This window comes from Salmo salar, chromosome 04, assembly GCF_965601325.2.
Source record: "Salmo salar chromosome 04, fSalSal1, whole genome shotgun sequence".
In the NCBI taxonomy this organism is placed as follows: domain Eukaryota; kingdom Metazoa; phylum Chordata; class Actinopteri; order Salmoniformes; family Salmonidae; genus Salmo; species Salmo salar.
Genome location: NC_138294.1, coordinates 32,731,090 through 32,752,947, shown reverse-complemented (window position 1 = coordinate 32,752,947; position 21,858 = coordinate 32,731,090). Strand labels below are relative to the sequence as shown.

General features: G+C 43.9%; 1 protein-coding gene across 1 annotated transcript in view; it reads right to left on the bottom strand.

The window, feature by feature from the left end:
* The window catches only part of LOC106602757 (catenin alpha-2), a 672,188-nt gene that overhangs the window by 43,200 nt on the left and 607,130 nt on the right, over positions 1-21,858 (bottom strand). The window contains exons 10-12 of the mRNA XM_014195596.3: positions 17,988-18,080; positions 15,140-15,296; positions 13,484-13,684 (exon numbers count right to left, since the gene is read on the bottom strand). Coding sequence (XP_014051071.2) covers positions 13,484-13,684; positions 15,140-15,296; positions 17,988-18,080 — 451 coding nt within the window. The remainder of the gene's footprint in view (positions 1-13,483; positions 13,685-15,139; positions 15,297-17,987; positions 18,081-21,858) is intronic.

The following is a 21,858-nucleotide window of genomic DNA, read 5'->3' as shown; positions in this document are numbered from 1 at the left end:
TCTGGTACCACGGGGATGGGGCGCCCGAGTGCCTTTCGCACGCCAATTAGCCGTTTCACCTTGGCTCCACTACCGGGAGAGCGGCTGTCTGTCACCTATCACCGTGTGAGTGCTAGGATGCTAATGTGTTAGCTTTGATTGGCAGCCATTCACTTATTAATCTGTCAGTGCTAGCATGCTAGCGCGCTAGCTCTGGTTGACAGCCACTCAAGTTAACAGGTTGCTGATGAGGGACTGAAAATTCATTGCCAAAACAAAAGGCTGCAAAACAAAAAGTTGCGAACTCCGACAAAAACAATGGCTGGCATTTAGCGGGAATATTAGTTTGGCAAGCGTTGCCAACCGAGCATCTGTATGTTCTTTGTGCGTTCACAGGAGGGGTGTTGAATTTGAATAAATGCCAGGGCAATCGTGCCGAATATATTCATGTTGAGTGGGACAGCTACATAATCATCTTCAGACGAATCGTGATGATCTGATGCAGGCAATGTTTAAAGGTCCAATACAGCCATTTTTATCTCAATATCAAATCATTTCTGGGTAACAATTCAATACCTTACTGTGATGTTTTGAATTAAAATGGTCAAAAATAAACTAAAATAGCTTCTTCAGTTTCGCAAGCAATAATTTTGCTAGGACTGTCTGGAAGTGGTCTGAGTGGGGAGGGGAAAACGGAAAACGAACTGTTATTGGCATAAATGTTTGGAACTCTCTTTCCTAATGGTCTATTAACTAATTTACCACTTAGTGATGTCACCAGGCAGGCCAAAACTCCATCTCACCAAAAAAGGCTTTTCAAATAGCTCTTACACTAAAAGAGCATTATCATAATTTTCACAATTTCACAGTATTTTTTCAACCTCATAGTGTGGAAACATATATAGAACACATGTAAGGCATGTTTTCAACTGCACTGGGCCTTTAATAATTGTTTTAATGCTGTGGTTCTGCTTGAGCAATAACAGCTAAATCAATGGGTTACGGTTAAACCACCTGACAGAGAACAAACTGAGAGAACAAAACAATATTTAGGTGGATTGACACGACCTTGTTCGACCCGGTCTTGTGTTATTGAATTGAGCCACGATTAGAGCCGGCCAGTTCCCTTTTCACTGTCAAGTGGACACTAGGGACACACGCACGCAGACACACACACAGTACCCAATCCGCGTACATAGACTCACTCGACTTATGTCGTGCCGCCTTCACAATTTCAGATTCAGCAGCAAGCGCCTCAGTCTACAGCTTGTACTCATTATCTGTCTACACTGAGCCGTCGTCTCATTTCAGAGGAGAAAAGGGGGTCAGTACAACAAGACGAGAGGCACTCGCAAAAACCTTCTGATGCATAAAGAAAAGAAAAAAAAAACATGACATAATATTCTCTGAGCAGCTGTTGAAATATATATAAAATATTCAGAGAGGCATGATGAAACAAATACAATAAGAGGGATGGATTTGGAGAGGAGGTTGAATTTGGGCTCTGGATCACTGGTGAAGAAGAAGAAGAAGAAGCACGTCTAATGAGAATGCTGGAAGGGAGGGGGAAAAAACGACAACAACAACAAAGATTTTATGTGCTAGTGGATATGCCACTGAAACCCCCGACAAACACGCTGTGTGATATTATTGTCATTCTCCTCAGAGCTCTCTCTCTCTCTCTCTCTCTCTTCTCTGTTCACCGTGAAGTGAAGAAAATCAATTAGAAGCTTAAGCCAGAAAGGTAAATCAGAAATAAATACACATAAACGTATTAAAAACACTGGGGCTGCTTATTATACACCAAACATAAAAGGTGCTACAAAAACTGTTTTCCTTTTTTCTTCTCTAAAATGTATCTTTTTTTAAATTCAGTTTAATCCACTTACTGGATTAGCGTAAAATAGGCTATTGGGAAAATTTTGTGCAGGGCTAGGGTTTTTAAATAGAAATAGTTAAGTGTTCTCCGAGACGCTTAATGAGGAAAGTTGCTGATGGTAAAGGAGCAATTTCACTCATTCCGGTTGAGAAATGATAAAGGGAATTAAACGTGACCGTGTTGGAATGGATTTGTCATGAAAGTACAATGAATGAAGTGAATGCTTAAATATTCGGTAAAGTGCTTAGTGGAATCAAAGTGGCAGAACGCAACACGCAGCCAACAAAGACATCCTCAAGGCCTAAGATCACAGGAGGACAGCTCTGCTCGCGTCGTGACATAATAGACTCCTCATAGGAAAACATAAACACTTCCGACTTCCGCACAAACAAACCAAAAAGGCCGTAAATCGCAGAGTGTGCCATTAACCTTCAAACCGGAGCCGTCACTGTGATTTGTGTTTTTTTCGCCTTATGGAAGGGAGGGAGGGAACAGAGGGAGGGAGCGCATTGCCAAGTCTGACCGGAAGTATCTCCAGCCTCAACCCCCGTTCTCTCCCCATCACAAACACACACACACGCACACACACTTCTTTTTGATTTAGCTGCTGCTGAGACTTCTGCCTACGAGTCTCTCTCAGGGCGATCTAGTTTGCCCCAACCTCAGCTAAACTGTCTCACCTCGCTGTACATCCTATACTGCTGATTCCTACTCCAATACACTAGTCAGCTTTTTTTCTATACCACCCACCCACTGCTGCTGAAGAAGCTTCTCCCCACCTCTCTCTCTTTCTTTCTCCCCCTCCCCTTTCCTCTTCTCTCCTCTCTTCCCTTCTCTTCTCTTTCCCTCCCTCTCTAACCCGCTCTCTCCTCTCCCCTCCCCTCCCCACCTCTCCTCTGCTCTCCTCTGGCTAGCCATCTGTGTCTCATTTATACTAAAACCCCCCTTTCCATCATCATAACAACTGATGAAACTGAGAGAGAAAGAGTGACTCATTTCAAGCCACTGTCTGCATAGCGTGGGAAACACCTGGGCAGGGTGATGCAACTTGGTGGCCATTTTGGAGCTTGTGTACTGCGAATTGGCACTCACAGCTGACAGGATCCTTGACTTAGCTATCCCACTCTCCAGTCCTCTCCACAGTAATGTCATTCCATCAGTTGCTTTTGGTCGGAAAAAAACAGTGAATGTGACCTGTGTTAAAGCTAACATAGGCCTATCTGCCATTCAATACATTATTACATGACTTTTAGTGTGTGTGTAATTACTCTCCCGTATTCTAGACATACATTGAGACAATCCAATTTCAATAAATTCCCTGGTATTCCCCGAAATCGCAGTTGGAGGATTCGTAGAATTTGCAGGGAAATAGCAGGAAATCTGGAATCATCCAACCAAGATTTCTGGAAAACCAGGGAATTGATTACATTTTAGTCATTTAGCAGACACTTTCATCCAGAGCAATTAGGGCTAAGTGCCTTGGTTAAGGGCACATCGACAGACTTTTCACCTAGTTGGCTCAGGGATTTGAACCAGCGACCTTTCAGTTATTGGCCCAATGCTCTTAAACACTAGGCCATATATCAGCTTTAATATCTACCTTCTCTGGGCAAAATCTTAATGATCAAGTAAAAAAATCGTATTTAAAAAATACAATGAGTTTAAATGCAGGTGGGGAGAGGGGGAGAGAGAGAGCAGATAGAAAGAGAGGAGAGAGCGAGAGAGAGATAACCCCTTTCCCATGAGGCTATTGATTTACCCCCCCTCCTTCAAGGACAAGCCTCAATCCCCAGGTCTGCGTGTGTGAAGTAGAATGTCTGTCAGGAATCTATGGCTCAGCTTAACAGAGTTGAGCAGTCTGCTTGTGTGTGTGTGTGTGTGTGTGTGTGTGTGTGTGTGTGTGTGTGTGTGTGTGTGTGTGTGTGTGTGTGTGTGTGTGTGTGTGTGTGTGTGTGTGTGTACTTGCGCATGGTGCGGCGTGTGTGTGTGTACTTGCGCATGGTGCGGCATGTGTGTGTGCCCAGCCCGACTGCCTGTACTACCCCAAACTATAAATATAACTGGGTTCACTGTTGAGGAAGACAGAGGGACAATAAGTGACAGGGGTCAAAGGTGAGACACTTGTGATAAGCAGAGCGGGTTAGACAGCTTGACCATTTGACGCCTGTCACAGGGGAGGTGAGTGACAGCGTCTAGCGTTGAGTTAACAGCGCACAGAGATGCATAGGCACAAAGGCACACACAAACACATACGCAAGAAGGCACACAGGCAAGCATGAATATGCAGACACACGCAGACACATCTAGACTTGGCTTCCTCTCTGGAGGACCTCAGCCAGGCAGGTCAGAAGCTGATGGACACACTCTAACTAGCTGGTAGTCCTGCAACAAACACACACACATCACACACACACACATCACACACACACACACACACACACACACACACACACACACACACACACACACACACACACACACACACACACACACACACACACACACACACACACACACACACACCTTGCTTTAGTTTACACAAAGTGCAACAGCAGTCCAGGACGCCACCTGTTCAGTCCTCTGCCACTGACTCTACCCTCTCCTCTCTCTCTCTCCTCCATTTTACATCAGTTTTTATTTTCCCCTTGCCACCTCCACGTCTCACTATCTCTCCGCCAGCTTTCAGGAGGCACCAATTTAGCCTCTGACAGAGCAGGCCCCGGGCCAAAACAGGCCACAGTGCCACCTACAGTGGAGATTAGTCCACTTTAGAAGTAGCTGGAAGAATAGATGTAGGCGGAAGGTATTATCTGTGGTCCAACCCTAGCCTCGTACTAGCACACTGATCTTGCGAGGTTACATAAACATGTTTCACTATTTATGCAAGCTCACGAGATCAGTGTGGTAGCACAGGGATAGTCCACCGCTAGATATGTATCAAACCTGACCCCATTCATCCTTCCTCACCCTGGCAGCCCCATCCCTCCATCGTTCCTCTCCTCCATCTTTCTCATTACAAGTCATTTACCAGGGTGGGAAATCCATTGTTGCTCTGGTTATTTCCCCTCTGCCGGGATAATGAAAGAGACAATCAGCGTTACTCGAGTGCCTCTCGCCGCCGAGGCGATAAGTCACAAACAAGCATTAAACAAGTCACACATGGTGCCATCGGGGCCAGCTGTGCTAGCCTAGGATTGCCCTGTTGTTTACAAACACAGAACAGAGGAATCTATGGCCTGGCTTCCTGGACAAAGATTAAGCCTAGTCCTGGAAATTGTTCTTTGGAGATTCACCATAAAAAGTGGATTTTAGTCGAGGATGAGGATTTATTTGGAATGGACTGTGTGCCCAGCCCAACTGTCTGTACTACCTACCCCGAGCAATACATCTGACTGGGTTCATTGTTAAGGAAGAGAGGGGGTGGGGGTGAGTGACAGAGTCTGGCGTTGAGTGGTGAGCACACATTAATAGGCTTGCATGAATACGAATACACACGCACACACACACACACACACACACACACACACACACACACACACACACACACACACACACACACACACACACACACACACACACACACACACACACACACACACACACACACTCACTCACATAAACACACACACACACACACACACACACACACACACACAAACTCACTCACATAAACACACACACACACTTGCGCATGCCTCTCTGATGGACACTCTAACTAAATGGCAGTCCTACAGTACACCCCAGAGTCCTGGCTGCAGTTTACACAGGCAATATCAGTCCAGGACGCCACCTGTTCACACCTCTGCCACTGACTCCACCCTCTGTTTTGCCCCCCCCCCCCCCCCCTTCCACCTCCACGTCTCACTATCTCTCCGCCAGCTTTCAGGAGGCACCAATTTAGCCTCTGACAGAGCAGGCCCCAGGCCAAAACATGCCACAGTGGCACCTAAAGGGGAGATTAGTCTGTTGCTGTGTCTGTGTGCTCCCTCCATGATGAAGTCACACACTGCAGTGGGCGTGTACAGTCAGGTGGACAGGGCCTTCGAATGACAGCAGGCTTGCGTCCCAAATGGCTTTACGTCCCTATTCACTTCATAACGAACTGCTTTTGTCAAAAGTAATGCACTTCATAGGAATATGTTACTATTTGGGATGCATTCCTGGTGTTGCAGTGGAACAGGGGAAAGGGGATACCTAGTCAGTTGCACAACTGAATGCATTCAACCGAAATATGTCTTCAGCATTTAACCCAACCCCTCTGAATCATAGAGGTGCAGGGGGCTGCCTTAATCAGCACCCCAGAGAGCAGTTGTTGTTGGGGGTTAACTGCCTTGCTCAAGGGCAGAACGGCATATTTCTTCGCCTTGCCGGCTCGGGGGGGGGGGGGGGGGATCTTGTGACTTTCGGTTAGTGGCCCAAAGCTTGACAACTCCATATGTGGCGGGTTCTATTTCCTTGTATGTTTTTAGACAGGGAGTGAGATCCTTTGAAATCAGGAAATGAACACAAATAGTTTGATTCAGCGTGCTAAGCCCAGATTGATTCACTTCTTATGGGCAGGTGGGACAGTAGCGTCCCACCTGGCCAACATCCGGTGAAATTGCAGAGCGCGAAATTCAAACTACAGAAATATAAATATTTAACTTTCATAAAATCACAAGTGTAATACATCAAAATAAAGCTTAACCTTTTGTTAATCCAGCCGGTGTGTCAGATTTCAAAAAGGCTTTACGGCGAAAGCACACCATGCAATTATCTGAGGACAGCGCCCCACATACAAATGCATGAAAAACATATTTCTACCAAGCACGTGCGCCACGAAAGTCAGAAATAGCGATATAATAAATGCCTTACCTTTGATGATCTTCTTCTGTTGGCACTCCAAAAGGTCCAAGATACATCACAAATGGTCCTTTTGTTCGATAATGTCCTTCTTTATATCCATAAAAACTCAGTTTAGCTGGCGCGCTTCAGTCAATAATCCACCCAGTTTCCCTCCATCAAAATGCATACAAAATGAATCCCAAACGTTACTAATAAACGTTTCCAAACAAGTCAAACAATGTTTATAATCAAACCTTAGGTACCCTAATAAGTAAATAAATGATACAATTTAAGCCAGAGAATTGTTATTGTCTTTCCCGGAGAAAAATACCAAAGAACGCGCTCTCTTCCACGCGCTTGGAAACACTACAGCCAAAATGGGAGCCACCTAGAAAAACTACAACTTCCAGCTCATTTTTCCAAAAACCAGCCTGAAACTCTTTCTAAAGACTGTTGACATCTAGTGGAAGCCCTAGGAACTGCAATCTGGGAGGATTTCGCCTTATAATAAAAGTGACAGCCATTGAAATCAGTGGTAGGCTGAAAATGTATATTTTTGGGATGATTTGTCCTCTGGGTTTCACCTGCCATATCAGTTCTGTTATACTCACAAACATCATTTTAACCGTTTTAGAAACTTTAGAGTGTTTCCATCCAAATCTACCATGCATATGCATATCCTAGCTTCTGGGCCTGAGTAACAGGCAGTTTACTTTGGGCACACTTTTCATCCGGACATGAAAATACTGCCCCCTACCCAGGAGAGGTTAAATCATGATACACTGCAGAGTAGCAACTGTCCAATTAGCATGCTTTACACTTATGCACTTTTAAGGATAGCAGGTCAACATTGATTTATTCTTAGCCTTGAAAGTAAAAAAATGAAGAAAAGGCTACAAATAAGAGTAAACAAATAGATGTAGGCGGAAGGTATTATCTGTGGTCCAACCCTAGCCTCGTACTAGCACACTGATCTTGCGAGGTTACATAAACATGTTTCACTATTTATGCAAGCTCACGAGATCAGTGTGGTAGCACAGGGATAGTCCACCCCTAGATATGTATCAAACCTGACCCCATTCATCCATCCTCACCCTGGCAGCCCCATCCCTCCATCGTTCCTCTCCTCCATCTTTCTCATTACAAGTCATTTACCAGGGTGGAAAATCCATTGTTGCTCTGGTTATTTCCCCTCTGCCGGGATAATGAAAGAGACAATCAGCGTTACTCGAGTGCCTCTCGCCGCCGAGGCGATAAGTCATAAACAAGCGTTAAACAAGTCGCGCACGGTGCCATCGGGGCCAGCTGTGCTGTGCTAGGCTAGCCCTGTTGCTGACATACACAGAACAGAGGAATCTATAGCCTGGCTTCCTGGACAAAGATTAAGCCTAGTCCTGGAATAGAAATCATGGTCTATGGAGAGTCACAATTGAAAGTACTATTTAATCCAGGACTAGGCTTAATCTGTGTATGGGAAACCAGTCCCTTGGGCCTACTTTAGTGACTATGGCACTGTTGATAGGTGGTATATTCACTAGGCCAGGGTTGGTTGGTGTCAGTTCTATGTCAAATCAGTTCAACTGGAAACTGAGTTTGTGAATTAGGAGAAAACCACCCATCATTTTCAATTAGGGTTTATTCTAATAATTTCAACAAATTCTCAGTTAACTCCATGGTGTTGACTAGATTCAGATGAATCGTCCAAGTTGAATCCATCGACACTACATCACAGAACTGCACAGTACATTACAGTACTGCACAGTAGAGCCTTGTATCAGGTTATAAGCATCACATTGCAAAAATATATGAATCATGGTTATTGATGCGTAAATCAAGACTTTGCCTTCAAGTAAAGTAGTACAGTACATTAAGTAAAGTAGTACAGTACAGTAAGTAAAGTAGTACAGTATAGTAAGTAAAGAAATACAGTACAGTAAGTAAGTAAAGTAGTAAAGTACAGTAAGTAAAGTAGTACAGTGCAGTAAGTACAGTAGTACAGTAAGTAAAGTAGTACAATACACTAAGTAATGTAATACAGTAAGTAAGTAAAGTAGTACAGTACAGTACATTACAGTAAGTAATGTAGGACAGTACAGTAAGTAAAGTATTACAGTGCAGTACGTAAAGTAGTACAGTACAGTAAGTAAAGTAGAACAGTACAGCACAGTAAGTAAAGTAGTACAGTGCAGTACAGTACAGTAAGTAACGTAGTATAGTACAGTGAGTAAAGTAGTACAGTAAGTAAGTAAAGTAGTACAGTACAGTAAGTAAAGTAGTACAGTAAAGTTCAGTACAGTGAAGAGTACATGGTCACATCTCCGGCCAACAGGATTCGTACCTGTCTGGGAGATACTATACTGTACCACCATGCCCCACAAAGTCACTTTGGGGGCTGCCTAAAAAAAGACAGTGGATGAATAATGATATGAATTCATAAGGATGTGTTCTCCCCTTATCAGAGGTTATTACAGGTTAATGAGAGTCAAACCACACTCGTGTCGGAGCCACTCTTTCCCTGTCCCCCTCCTGCCCTCAGTGAAATGAATATAAACTGCCTGCCTCGCTCCTTTTTTTTAAGGAAGAGAAAAAAAGAGCAAGGGAAAAAACATGGTAATGTCGAGTTTTGAACTGTTCAAACCCGTTAGCTAGCTAACGCCCGCTCAGTCAAAGGAGGAGACGTGTCGCACATTAACCTTCATGGGGTTTGGTTGCGGTTACATGCTCGATTGATGCTGCTAATTGAAATGTAGAAGGCGGGGGGGGGGGGGGGGGGGGGGGGGGGTGGGGACTGGCTCTGACCGGGGTCTCATTCGTCCTAACTATATTTCTCTTTGATGGAGAGCTGTTTTGTTGCTTGTTCCTCCCCTCCTTGTGTTTTAGTGGCGGTGGTGTTTGTTAAAAGCCGCCATGCACATCTGATCTGCACCATAAAGCACCTCTATTGATCCCCGGTGAACTGTATCTATCCCCCTCTCTCTATCCTTCTCTCCATCCTCCTCTCCCCTCTCTTCATCGTCCTCCCCCCATTCTCTTCTCTCTCTCTCCTCTCCCTCTCCCCATCCTCCTCTCCCCTCTCTTCATCGTCCTCTCCCCCATTCTCTTCTCTCTCTCCTCTCCCTCTCCCCATCCACCTCTCCCCTCTCTTCATCCTCCTCTCCCCTCTCTTCATCATCCTCTCCCCATTCTCTTCTCTCTCTCCTCTCCCTCTCCCCATCCACCTCTCCCCTCTCTTCATCCTCCTCTCCCCTCTCCCCTCTCTCCATCCTCTCCCTTTCTCCTTCTCTTCCTCCCCTCCCTACATTTCAGCAGAATGTACAGTACCGGTCAAACGTTTGGACACACCTACTCATTGAAGGGTTTTTCTTAATTTTTACTATTTTCTACATTGTTGAATAATAGTGATAACATCAAAACTATGAAATAACACATTTAGAATCATGTACTGTAGTAACCAAAAAAAGTGTTAAACAAATCAAAATATATTTTATATTGAAGATTGTTCAAAGTAGCCACCCTCTGCCTCGATGACAGCTTTGTACAGAGCAGAATGTACATATGAGGGAAAATACATAAAGAAAAGAGAATATAGGATACATACTGTATGTTCACATATTTTACGTGGCATCAAATCCAATCAACTAGACTCAAAACATTTATAGCTGTGAGTGTAGGCCAGTATCAGTCCTGCTGTGTATGAAAAACTGTATTAAAACAGTTTGATTGGCTGGCTTAGTCATATCCCATGTTTCTATGGTGTCCACTAGTACCTTTTTCATTCCTCTTCAAAAGCGCTGACCCCATTTAGTCGACTGGACAATTGTTTGGTCGATAGGCTGTTGGTCGACTGAGATTTTTTTTGTTGAGCAGTGGCAAATATATTTTAAAACATTTAGGCCACATGCGACGCCTGTCTGATTCACGCCTGTCTCAGTGGACTAATCCATTGCGGAGTTCGCGGGCATGGCACACCAGTATCACCAGTAGTACATTTACCGTTAACTACCATCATTTCTAATCTCCAATGTTTTCCGATCATTTCTGTTAATGCATTCAATCTATCATTATTACATTCTTACCCTTGTCATTGTAGGAGTGGACACGTTGTTTGCAGAGCGTATAACCTGGACTATACAAGTTTTGATTTATTTCATTCCATTTTGTTTGGAGCGCTCCTGTCAATCTTGAGTAAGGACACACACCTGGTTACGCATAGAAGTAGGCCTGTAGGCTACCTGGCCTGCAAGCAAATGTAGGCTCATAAAGGTGCCCATTTGAGGATCTGGCACCATTTCTGATCGTCTTAACTCACCATCACCATGGAGCTTCTCAAAGTCATTTTCTCTTTGCCTCAAACAACAAGTAAACAAAGTCAATTTTTTTTACATCCATTGAGAATGACAATAGTTCCTCAACGTAGCCTATTTGAAAAATATTTCCAGCTCTCTCCCTTTTGATAACAACTCAGCATCAAAGGGGGGGAAAAAAGTTCACGCTCTGATCCGGTGGAAACATCATAAAAAAAGGCATACCTGATTACTTGCGCAAATAGCTCACAGCTGTGTCTGTCTCTCCGGAGCTCACTGGTGCTGGAAACTCTGGGGGCCCAGAATATTTTAGAGAATGTTGCAAGTTTGCTGGCATCCAGCTTTGGCCCGTACTGAGTTAATAGTTGATACAATGTTTCAAGTTCCTTGCAGACAGGCCATGCATAGCCAATGTGACTTAAAATATATTTATGTTTCTCAGGATATTTTCTACCTGCAGGCTGCAATGTTTTTATTTGTTGGCTTTATGTAGGCTATTTTTACATATTAGCAATGACAATTGATGTTACTTCTAGATTTGCATAATTTTCATTTAGATAGAATTTTGATTAACAACATGACAATGATTTTGAGATATGAAGACTTAATTATAAATTACATGAAACTGTTACACGAAAATGTGCATATGAAAATTGTAAATGGCACTCAGATCAGTAGAAATGGAATGATAACTGTATTTTTCCATATATAGACAGACCCTATGTTTGAATAAAATCAACTACAGGTAGGCAGACCGTTGGTGTAGCCTATTACCGCTTAAAGCCAGAATCTGCAAAGACCATCAGCAGCGGGCAGCGGCAGGAGGAGGGTCGGGAACGTTTATTTTTCTTCTGGTTAGGCTATATTGAACTCTGGCTCCCTCTTTAGTAATTTATGTGTCTTAATTTTTTATTGCAGCGCTTAAAACAACAGACAAGCTCAGTAGCCTACCTACAGTTGATTTTATTCAAACATAGGGTGTGTCTATATATGGAAAACTACACTTTAAAAATGTCGACCAATCGATTGGTCGAAAGAACAGACGACTCTCCGTTGACCAAGATTTGTTTTAGTCGGGGACAGCCCTACTCTTCTTTTTTTTTCATGAGCATGGCATTATTTCTATTTCAGTATGTTGGATGACTGTCATTCATATTCCATTCACCCAGTTCAATCTAACATTGATAGGTTTAGGCAACTACACATGGACAGACAGTGACACGTTCAATACTGCCTTGCAAACTCTTGGCTGCATCTAGCTTATCTAGGGTGTAATGATTATTCCAATAGTTGCAAACGAGAGTTTCTATTGGACTAATTCTGGTATTTTTATTCCCGTTTCATTTGCTTCCGTTTCAGAAAAGTTTTTCAACAGAATCAGCAGAATGAATACACCCCTGATCACGCATAAACACAGTTCACTTTCATAGCAGCCAAGTTGTATTCCTTCTCACCTCTATGCACTCTCCTCCTCTCACCTTTTCCCTTCGTTTGTGGACTTCAATGAACAACACATAAGCTGTATGTGACCAGGCGAAAAAACCTTTCCAAGCCAAACCGCAACACACAGCCTACATCATTGTCCCCATATTAGCTAAAGTAACGTCTTAGTCAACATAGCTAATAGAACTAATGTGTTAGTAAACCTGCTACAATCATGCAGTAACGTTACAGTGTATACTCAGTAAGCAATTATACCTGGCGAGCCCCGGTGGTAATAAATTCATAAAACCAAAGCTTACCTGGACTTGGAAGAGTTCCAGTGCTGTGTTGGATAGTCATAGCCAGCTAGCTAACATAGCATCCCTCTGTTTGAGCCGGGTGTTGAGTGACTAAACTAGCTAGCTGCATTTGCTAGCTACGTAAGTGAAACTGAAAGTGAAAAAGAAATGACGAAATCTCTCTTTCTCTCTCTCTTCTCCTTCATTTTTGAAGAAATGAATTTGTTGAAAACTGTTCAACTATTGTCTTTCTCTCTCTTTGAGTCAACTACTCACCACATTTTATACACTGCAGTGCTAGCTATCTGTAGCTTATGCTTTCTGTACTAGATTTATTCTCTGATCCTTTGATTGGGTGGACAACATGTCAGTTCAGGCCGCAAGAGTTCTGATAGGTTGGAGGACGTCCTCCGGTAATTACTGTGTAAGTCTATGGAAGGGGGTGCGAACCAAGAGCCTCTTAGGTTTTGTATTGAAGTCGTTGTACCAAGAAGAGGACAGAAGCTACTGTAGCTGTCCTCCGGCTACACCATGGTGCTACCCTACAGAGTGCTGTTGAGGCTACTGTTGACCTTCATTGCGAAACAGTGTGTTTTAATCAATTATTTGTGGACGTGAATATATTAACTACAGTTCTATCTAAAAATGATAACTTCTTCAATGTTTTACAATTTAGATGAAATTCACTGAGGAGGATGGTCCTCCCCTTCCTCCTCTGAGAAGCCACCACTGGTGTGTGTGTGTGTGTGTGTGTGCGTACATTACGACCAACTCACCGGTCTCAGACAGCAGCTTGATAGACTCCAGAACGCGCTCGGTGTAAACGCCTGGCTCGTAGTTCTCCATCTCCGCGTTGATGATGTGAACGACGCGGGCCGCCCGGCCCCTGATGGCGCCCGCCGTGCGGTCCAGGGTGTCCACGTCACCCTCCTGCAGGGCGATCACGCACTTGTTCACGTCCTCCAGAATGTGGTTTTCTGTGAGGTAGAGATAAAGGGAGGCATGGTGTTCATTAGGCACAAACCTGCTTCATGGCATAGCTTAGTAACTTGAGGGACAACTGCTGTTTGATAAAAAAGAGAAAGCCCAGATATTCCTAAAGCTCATTGCACAATCATTCTAACCCTTTCATTGACAAGAGTCCTTGTGGACTACATTATTGTCAGTTGTAGAATGAGGTGCTAGTCTTTCAAAAGATTCTACCACAGAGTTTCCCAAACTTGGTCCTCGGAACCCCAAGTGGTGCATGTTTAGTTTGTTGCCCTAACACTACACAGTTGATTCAAATAATCAAAGCTGGATTATTAGTTGAGTATTAGGGCAAAAACCAAAAACTGCACCCCTTGGGGTCCCGTGGACCGAGTTTAGGAAACAATGCTCCCATAACGGTGACCTGTACTGTGTGTGAACGTGTATGCCCATGTGTGTATGTGCTCTCTCTCTCTCTCTCTCTCTCTCTCTCTCTCTCTCTCTCTCTCTCTCTCTCTCTCTCTCTCTCTCTCTCTCTCTCTCTCTCTCTCTCTCTCTCTCTCTCTACCTTTCTCTCTCTCTCTATATATATATACATTTATAGTGTACTACTTTTTACCGGTGCCATTTGGGATGAGCCCTAAACAACCATTGACTTACTCGAGAAAGCATGTTTTTGTCCTAGAACTGCGTCAATAGCCACTTACCCATTATGGCCTACAAAGCTTAAAACCCGTAAAAGGAGAGAATATTCTGTTCAACCGTTGTAACTCCTAATGACTAAATCACTTAATTATCATGGTCATCTGTATTAAATTATATCACAGTCATCATCATTAGAAGCCATATAGTATCTACAAGAAAGCTTTCTTCTTTCTCTAAATGGAAGCAGAAATGATGTCGGATAAATGCGTCTTTCAGTGGAAAAACACCTTACTTACCTATACACTGTACAAACACACTGAGTCTACTTTATATCGGGCTGTATATATCCAGCATCTCAGAGGAGGAGTGCTGACCCAGGATCAGGCCCCCCTGTCCATGTAATCTTTTTCATTTTAAACGGAAAATGTAAAACTGATTCTTAATCAGCACTCCTACTCTGAGACATTTGATACATACGTCCCCAGGTGTCAAGAACTGTTATACAATAAACAGTTATAATCCGAGAGACGATATGTTGGTGGCAGTGGAGGCTGGTGGGAGAAGCTATAGGAGGACGGCTAATTGTTTTGGCTGGACTGGAATTATTGGAACAGTCAAACATGTGGTTTCCATACGTTTGATACCGTTCCATTTATTCCATTCCAGCCATTACAATCTGCCTGTCTTCCTATAGCTCCTCCCACCAGCCTTTTCTTGTTGGTGGGAGCTCAGTTGCAACTACTATTAGTGTTAAAAGGCACTTCATTTTAACAGTGTACAACATTGTCAATATTTTCTAATCTTTCCCGATTCCATACCTGACACGGACAGGAAGTCATCCACAGAAGTGATATCATCGACGGCCTCGGTGAGGATGCGCACCTGCTTCTCCCATTGGTCCTTAAACACATCCATGTTGTCCTGGGCAACCTTGCTCTGGGGCCGAGCAGCCAGGGTGAGGGCCGCGTTGATCACCTGGGGGGTAGAGAGTGAAGGTTGAGAGAAAAGGTGTGTGTGTGTGTGTGTGTGTGTGTGTGTGTGTGTGTGTGTGTGTGTGTGTGTGTGAGGACCACCTAAGTCAAGGGGATCTCCAAATCCAGTCCTGGGGTGCTTACAATACAGGCCGTGCAGGGTTTTATTCTAGCCCAGCACTAACACACCTAATGAAGATAATCATATAATCGTTCTCCTTTCCAGACTGAAGACCATGTTAAGTGGAATCATGTGTTATCTTATGTTGTTGCTGGGCTGGAATATAACCGGGTGGCTTTCCAAGACTTCTGACTTCAAACCCCTAACCTAGACTAAAAGACTAACGTGGCTTCTAAGGAAACTCTGCATGACTAGCCATGACCACGACTGTACTTCAATTATGAACTTCTTTGCTATATACATTAGACTAATTAAATAAGTAAGAAGCCTTGCATGAGCATTGGTACACCCGCTAGATAGAGTAGAGGGTGTGAAATGGACCGCATCAGCGGTACAGTAGGCTATAGCACAGTCTAGATCCCTTTCTGCAGTCAGTTTCCTTAAGAACATTAAAGGGATAGTTCACCCAAATTGAAAATGACATTAATGTCATTAGCCGTTGTGCAGTCTATAGTCTACAGACAAGGTAAGACAGCAATCCATGCTTTGGTTTTGGGTATGTCATTTTGTGTTGGGTGAACTATCCCTTTAGGGAGGGGGTTCTCTGGGTACATTTCCAGCAGATCGAACAGCAGGATCGTTTGGAAAACTGTATGTCTTCATAGGAGAAGGAATGAGAACTAATGATCTAACAGATAGACAATGTTTCAGTCCTGCACGTGTCCATTACATGGATAATATCCAGTTAATATATTCATATTTATTCAACAACGAATGGTAAAGCAATAGGCAGGGTGCCATTACTACTGCAGGCCTGCATGACTTAAACAATCAAGATAATATCTTTTTATTTTGTACATTTCAGTAATTTAGCAGATGCTCTTATCCAGAGCAACTCACAGTGCAATCATCTTAACCACAACCACAGTTTTACACCCCTTTTCCTCCCCGATTTCAATCTTGTCTCATGGCTGCAATTCACCAAAGGGCTCGGGAGAGGCGAAGGGGAAGTCATGCATCCTCCGAAACACAACCCGCCTAACCGCGCTCCTTAACACCCGCCCGCTTAACCTGGAAGCCAGCCGCACTAATGTGTCGGAGGAAACACCGTTCAACTGGCGACCGGAGTCAGCCTGCAGGCACCTGGCCCAACACAAGGAGTTGCTGTCAAACCGACCTCCTGTCAAAACACAACATTCCAAAAAAGCACACACACACACATCTGAGTCATCTTATTGTATGCGCGTGGGAATAATGTGATTACTTAAAAGAAAAGACAAACTCGCCAACTGGTCTTGCTAGTATCACTTTTGTTATTCAAGCTCACGTGTCGGCCTCTTGGCCTTCGACAGGGCTTTTTCAAAATGTCAAAACAGCCATCTATTTTTCCCCCACCTTTCTTTTTTCTTTCTTTGTGTCACTTATCCCTCTTCCCTCTATTGCTTAGCGCTTTTTCTATGTTAAGCCGTTGCCAAGCAAAAGCGACAGCTGGGAACTTAAAACTTGCAATCCCCTTCCAAAGTTTTCTAATACTAGCCTTGACTCAGTGGAGGTCAGTTTATTCAAAAGTGGGTCTCGGCGGGTGTATTGTGGGCCCAGTGTGAGTCTTCGAGAGTCTTGCACCTTGAATGTTAAGAACTGCCCCTTCCCTTAATCCCTCTTTCCTCTCCTTTCTTCACTTCTGTTAGTGAGCACAGGGTCCCCTGTGAAAATGCCCCAACCCTTGGAAACAACCTATCGATTCCCACCTATTCCTCTGTCAGACATCCAGAGAAAGACTGCCCCGGGAGGCTAGAGCTCACATTTGTATCTTTCTCCTATATATACCCTTCCCTCTCTCCTTCTCTTTCTCTCTGCGCTCCCTCTCTCACTCCTCTCTTCCTGCGCTCCCTCTTTCTGTCCTCTCTATCTTTTTCCCTCTCCCTCCCAATCACTCTCTGCCCCCCTCTCTCGCTCTGCCCCCCCCCCTCTCTCTCTCTCTCTCTGCCCTCTCGCTCTCTCTCTCTTTGTGTGTTCCCTTTCTCTTTCTTGTTACCCACACAGACACACACAGTACTAAGATGAAGAACGCTGCCTGTGCCCATACAAAGTTGCCCTCCGGCAAAGTTTATACATTCCACTGATTCACATTCGTACTAAAGTTTTACTACTCTGTCTTGCTCACCATGTACCAGCACTGTGTGGGTTTTCTTTTATCATTGTTAAAAAGTTGGTTTTAGAGTATAGTTATTCGGAGAGATATTTAATAATATATAGTTATTCTCAATTCATTGGCACTTCCCAATGCACTCTCTTTCCAATGGAATGGCAACCAAATAACACAGTGTGTTTAAAAAACTCTAAAATGAACGTAAAACAGCTCAACCGGGTGCCTCCAATGGCTGGTGTTATTACCAGGGTCATGTTCAGTAGGGCGTAGCATCACAATCACATTTTGCAATGGAAAACAACAATTGGTTCAGGAAAAAAGTTCAGGTAGTTACCCTCCCCTGTTTCACTATGTTTCATAATGTTTTTTTTTCTCTCTCTACTGAACAGGATCAACGACATACAGTACAGTGAGGTGCTGCTTACCTGTGGGCAGAGGCTGTCGATCTGGGTGGCAGCCATGCGAACCAGCTTCACACCCTCCTCGTTGTTGGAGATGGAGCAGGCCAGGTTAGCCACCTATAACAAGAGAGAAGGCACAAAGACAGCTACTTTTTAGCAACTTTTAGTCTAGCATCTACACCATTCTGGTCATTTTAATAAATAATAGCAAATGAATAGCAGACAAAAATAAATACTTCATTAGGGTTGGCTAGTCTGTTTTTGGTAACTCGAATGAGATAATACACCGTTTTTGTCCTTTTTCATGTTCATTAGATGGCAACAAACGTCAGACAAAGCTCAATTCTTCAACAGGTATGGAAGACTCTGCTTACTACAGGCATTTAATCATATTCTTTCTCTCACGATGCAAGTACCCTTGTTATTACTATTAGCGATGGTCTGTTAGCTTTCACCTGAAACCCAACACAATTTCTCCACTAATACTCACACTGGTTAGCCTCTTATAATGTGTGCAGATAGTGATTCCTGAAGGAGGCTGTCTCCGCCACAGCCTTAACTCATGTCTGTAGCTATCTGTACCGGCGGCAGGGGATTTAATGCTTGGATAGGTAAGGCAATGTCGGGGCAAAATATGTACCGGGGTTTGGGCTTGCTCATCTGTTAGATTGGTATTTGTTATTCCCCTGCGTTGAGACCTGGTAGTGCCCCACCCCCTCCATCCATCTCTTTCTCTCTCTTTGTTGCTCTATAATTTCCGAAAAATATTACAATTATTCAGATCACATAAGGACTATAATGTGAGTTTTCCACTGGACTATCTCAAGGGCATATTTTTCTGAGAAAGAGGGAGAAATGAAGAAACTGAGAAAAATAAGAGAGAGAGAGAGAGAGAGATTGGGGAATAGAAAGAACAGGTTGACCAGCTTTCTTCTGTTCTACTGTGCTGACAGCACTACTGTTAAGATGGTGGCAGGGTGAGAGAATGCACTAAATTAATCCTTGTGAATGCCCTACCCCCTCCACCCCTCTCCACTCCTCTACCACCCTTTACTCCTTCCCTCTCTCTCTCCCTCTCTCTTCGTCTCTCTTTCATTTCCCAAAAATTGTGGATATTTATATATTTAAATTACTCAAATCGCATACACTCAAAAGGTGCTATCTAGAACCTAAAAGTGTTCTTCGGCTGTCCTCATAGAGAAACCTTTTAAGAACCCTTTTTGGTTACAGGTCTCTTTTGGTTCCAAGTAGAACCCTTTTGGGTTCCATGCAGAACCCTTTCCACAGAGGGCTCTACATGGAACCCAAAAGCGTTCCACATGGAACCAAAAAGGCTTGTACCTAGAACCAAAAAGGGTTCTGCTATAGAGACAGCTGAAGAACCCTTTTGGTACCCTTTTTGGTACTCTAAGAGTGTAAGGACTACATTGTGAATTTAACACTGGACTCTCAAGGGCATATTTTTCTGAGAAGAAGCGAGAAAGAAAAAAACGGAGAAAAAAGAAAGAGAGAGATTGGGGAATAGAAAGAACAAGTCGACCAGCTTTTTTCTGTTCTACTGTGCTGACAGCACTACTGTTAAGATGGCGGCAGGGTGAGATACTGTACTAAATTAATCCAATTGCTGTATTACAAAACATCATTTCTCGGAACTGTCAGAAAGGTACATGGAGAACTCGACGATAATTGGCAAAAGAGTGGCGGCCATATTGCCTAGGCCTTATACAATGGACTCCTTCCTTCCATCAGAACCAAATGGATAAGCCTAAATGGGCACCTGTAAGGTGGCACAGTCGTGTATATAAAGAGTCTCAGTCATTAGTGGTGAAATACTGCCTTGAGGTTCATTACCGGAGATCCTGAGCGTGCCTAAATTATTAGCCCGGCTTATTGGTGCAAAAAGGCGTTTCATTGTACAATTAGGATGCCAGGTGGCCTTTCTGACGGAACACCTCTTCGGTTTAATTTATAATTTACACCTGCCTATGTACATCGGTATGCTCTCTTGCTTTTTCTCTCCTACAACTAAAGGTCGTCTCTCTCTTCTACCTTCACTTCCCAACACGTCTTTGCGGTAATATCTCTTTCTTTCCTACAGCTAAAGGTACTCTCTCTCGTGCCTACTTTCAGAAGTGACCTCTTTGTCTCTCAATCATGCCTACAACCAGACATGAATTAATTAACTAGATCTCTCTCTCTCTTTTCAACATCTAGAGGTAGGCATACTCTGTCATTGCACCTGCTGTGGATTCCCAATGTCTCCACTAGCTGGGAGGAGGAAGGGAAGAACCCTTTTATTTTCTCTCTCTCTCTGAACACTATTTGCACATCTTACAATAGTAATAAAAAAAACAGACCAATTGAAGGCAAAGTCAATCCACTACGTTGGGCGTTTCAGACACTCAGGCATGAGGCGGCACGCACGCACGCACGCACGCACACACACACACACACACAGCACTGGAGGCGCACCGTAAGCATGTCACACACATCACATTCTCTACCTCACTGTGTTTACTTTACACTGTTTCATTGTCATAACTGCCAAATTCTGCATAATCAATCTAATGTTGCCCCAAAATGAATTAGGTTGGCAACACTTTGGGAATACGTTGAAGCTAAGCTAAAAAGACAGATGCCTGTTGGCGGCGGGTAGTGCCAAGGCGTATCAATGCTCCTTTAGCTCACATGACACTTTTTGAGGCAAATTGAGGTAAATCAAATCTGTGTTACAAGATCCTTGCTCAAGGCCCTGTGTCTCCCTTTACTAGTGACAGCTATGAGTGACTTGATGGATTGCTCTCCTTTGTGTGAGTGTGTGTGTAAGGGAACGTACGCGTGTCTCTGTGTGTGTGTGTGTGTGTGTGTGTGTGTGTGTGTGTGTGTGTGTGTGTGTGTGTGTGTGTGTGTGTGTGTGTGTGTGTGTGTGTGTGTGTGTGTGTGTGTGTGTGATCGCGTCTTACGAGAACAACGCTGCTTAAAAGAAGCTACAGTGTGTAAACAACGTTCCAACAAACTAAAAGCCTCTCCTTGTATCATATTGGCAGAGAGTGTACTCTACCTTTGTTCATAAATAAACCAGAACTCTGAACCATACCTCTCTATACCATATCTCTGTACTATACCTCCAGTTAAACCGTACACAGTGCCTATAGAATGTCAACACCTCCCTTGGATTTCTTCACTTTTTATTGTGTTACAAAGTGGGATTCAAATAGATTTAACGGTCATTTGTTTTGGTCAACGATCTACAACAAAATACTCCGTAATGTCAAAGTGGAAGAAAAATCTTTTATTTTTTTCTCAAGATGAATGAAAAATAAAATACTAATATACAGTACCTTGATTAGATAAGTATTCAGCCCCCCCTGAATAAATACATGTTAGAATCACATGTGGCTGTGATTTCAGCTGGGAGTCTTATTGGATAAGTAAGAGCTTTGCACACATATATTGCAGTCACCACCATGCCTGAAAATAAGGAGGCACAGGGTCCTCCCTTTTTCTCCCCCCTAACATGGGGAGAAAAAAAGCTGTGCCACCAGAGATTCTGGGTTCAAGCCCAGGCTCTGCCACAGCTGGCCGCGACCGGGAGGTCCATGGGGGTGACGCACAATTGGCCCAGCATCGTCCGGGTTAGGGAGGGTTTGGCCGGCAGGGATGTCCTTGTCTCATCGCGCACTAGCAACTCCTGTGGCGGGCCGGGCGCAGTGCACGCTGACCAGGTCGCCAGGTGTACAGTGTTTCCTCCGACACATTGGTGCGGCTGGTTTCCGGGTTGGATGTGCATTGTGTCAAGAAGCAGTTGGGTTGGTTGGGTTGTGTTTCGGAGGACGCATGGCTCTCGACCTTCGACTCTCCAGAGTCCGTACGGGAGTTGCAGCGATGAGACAAG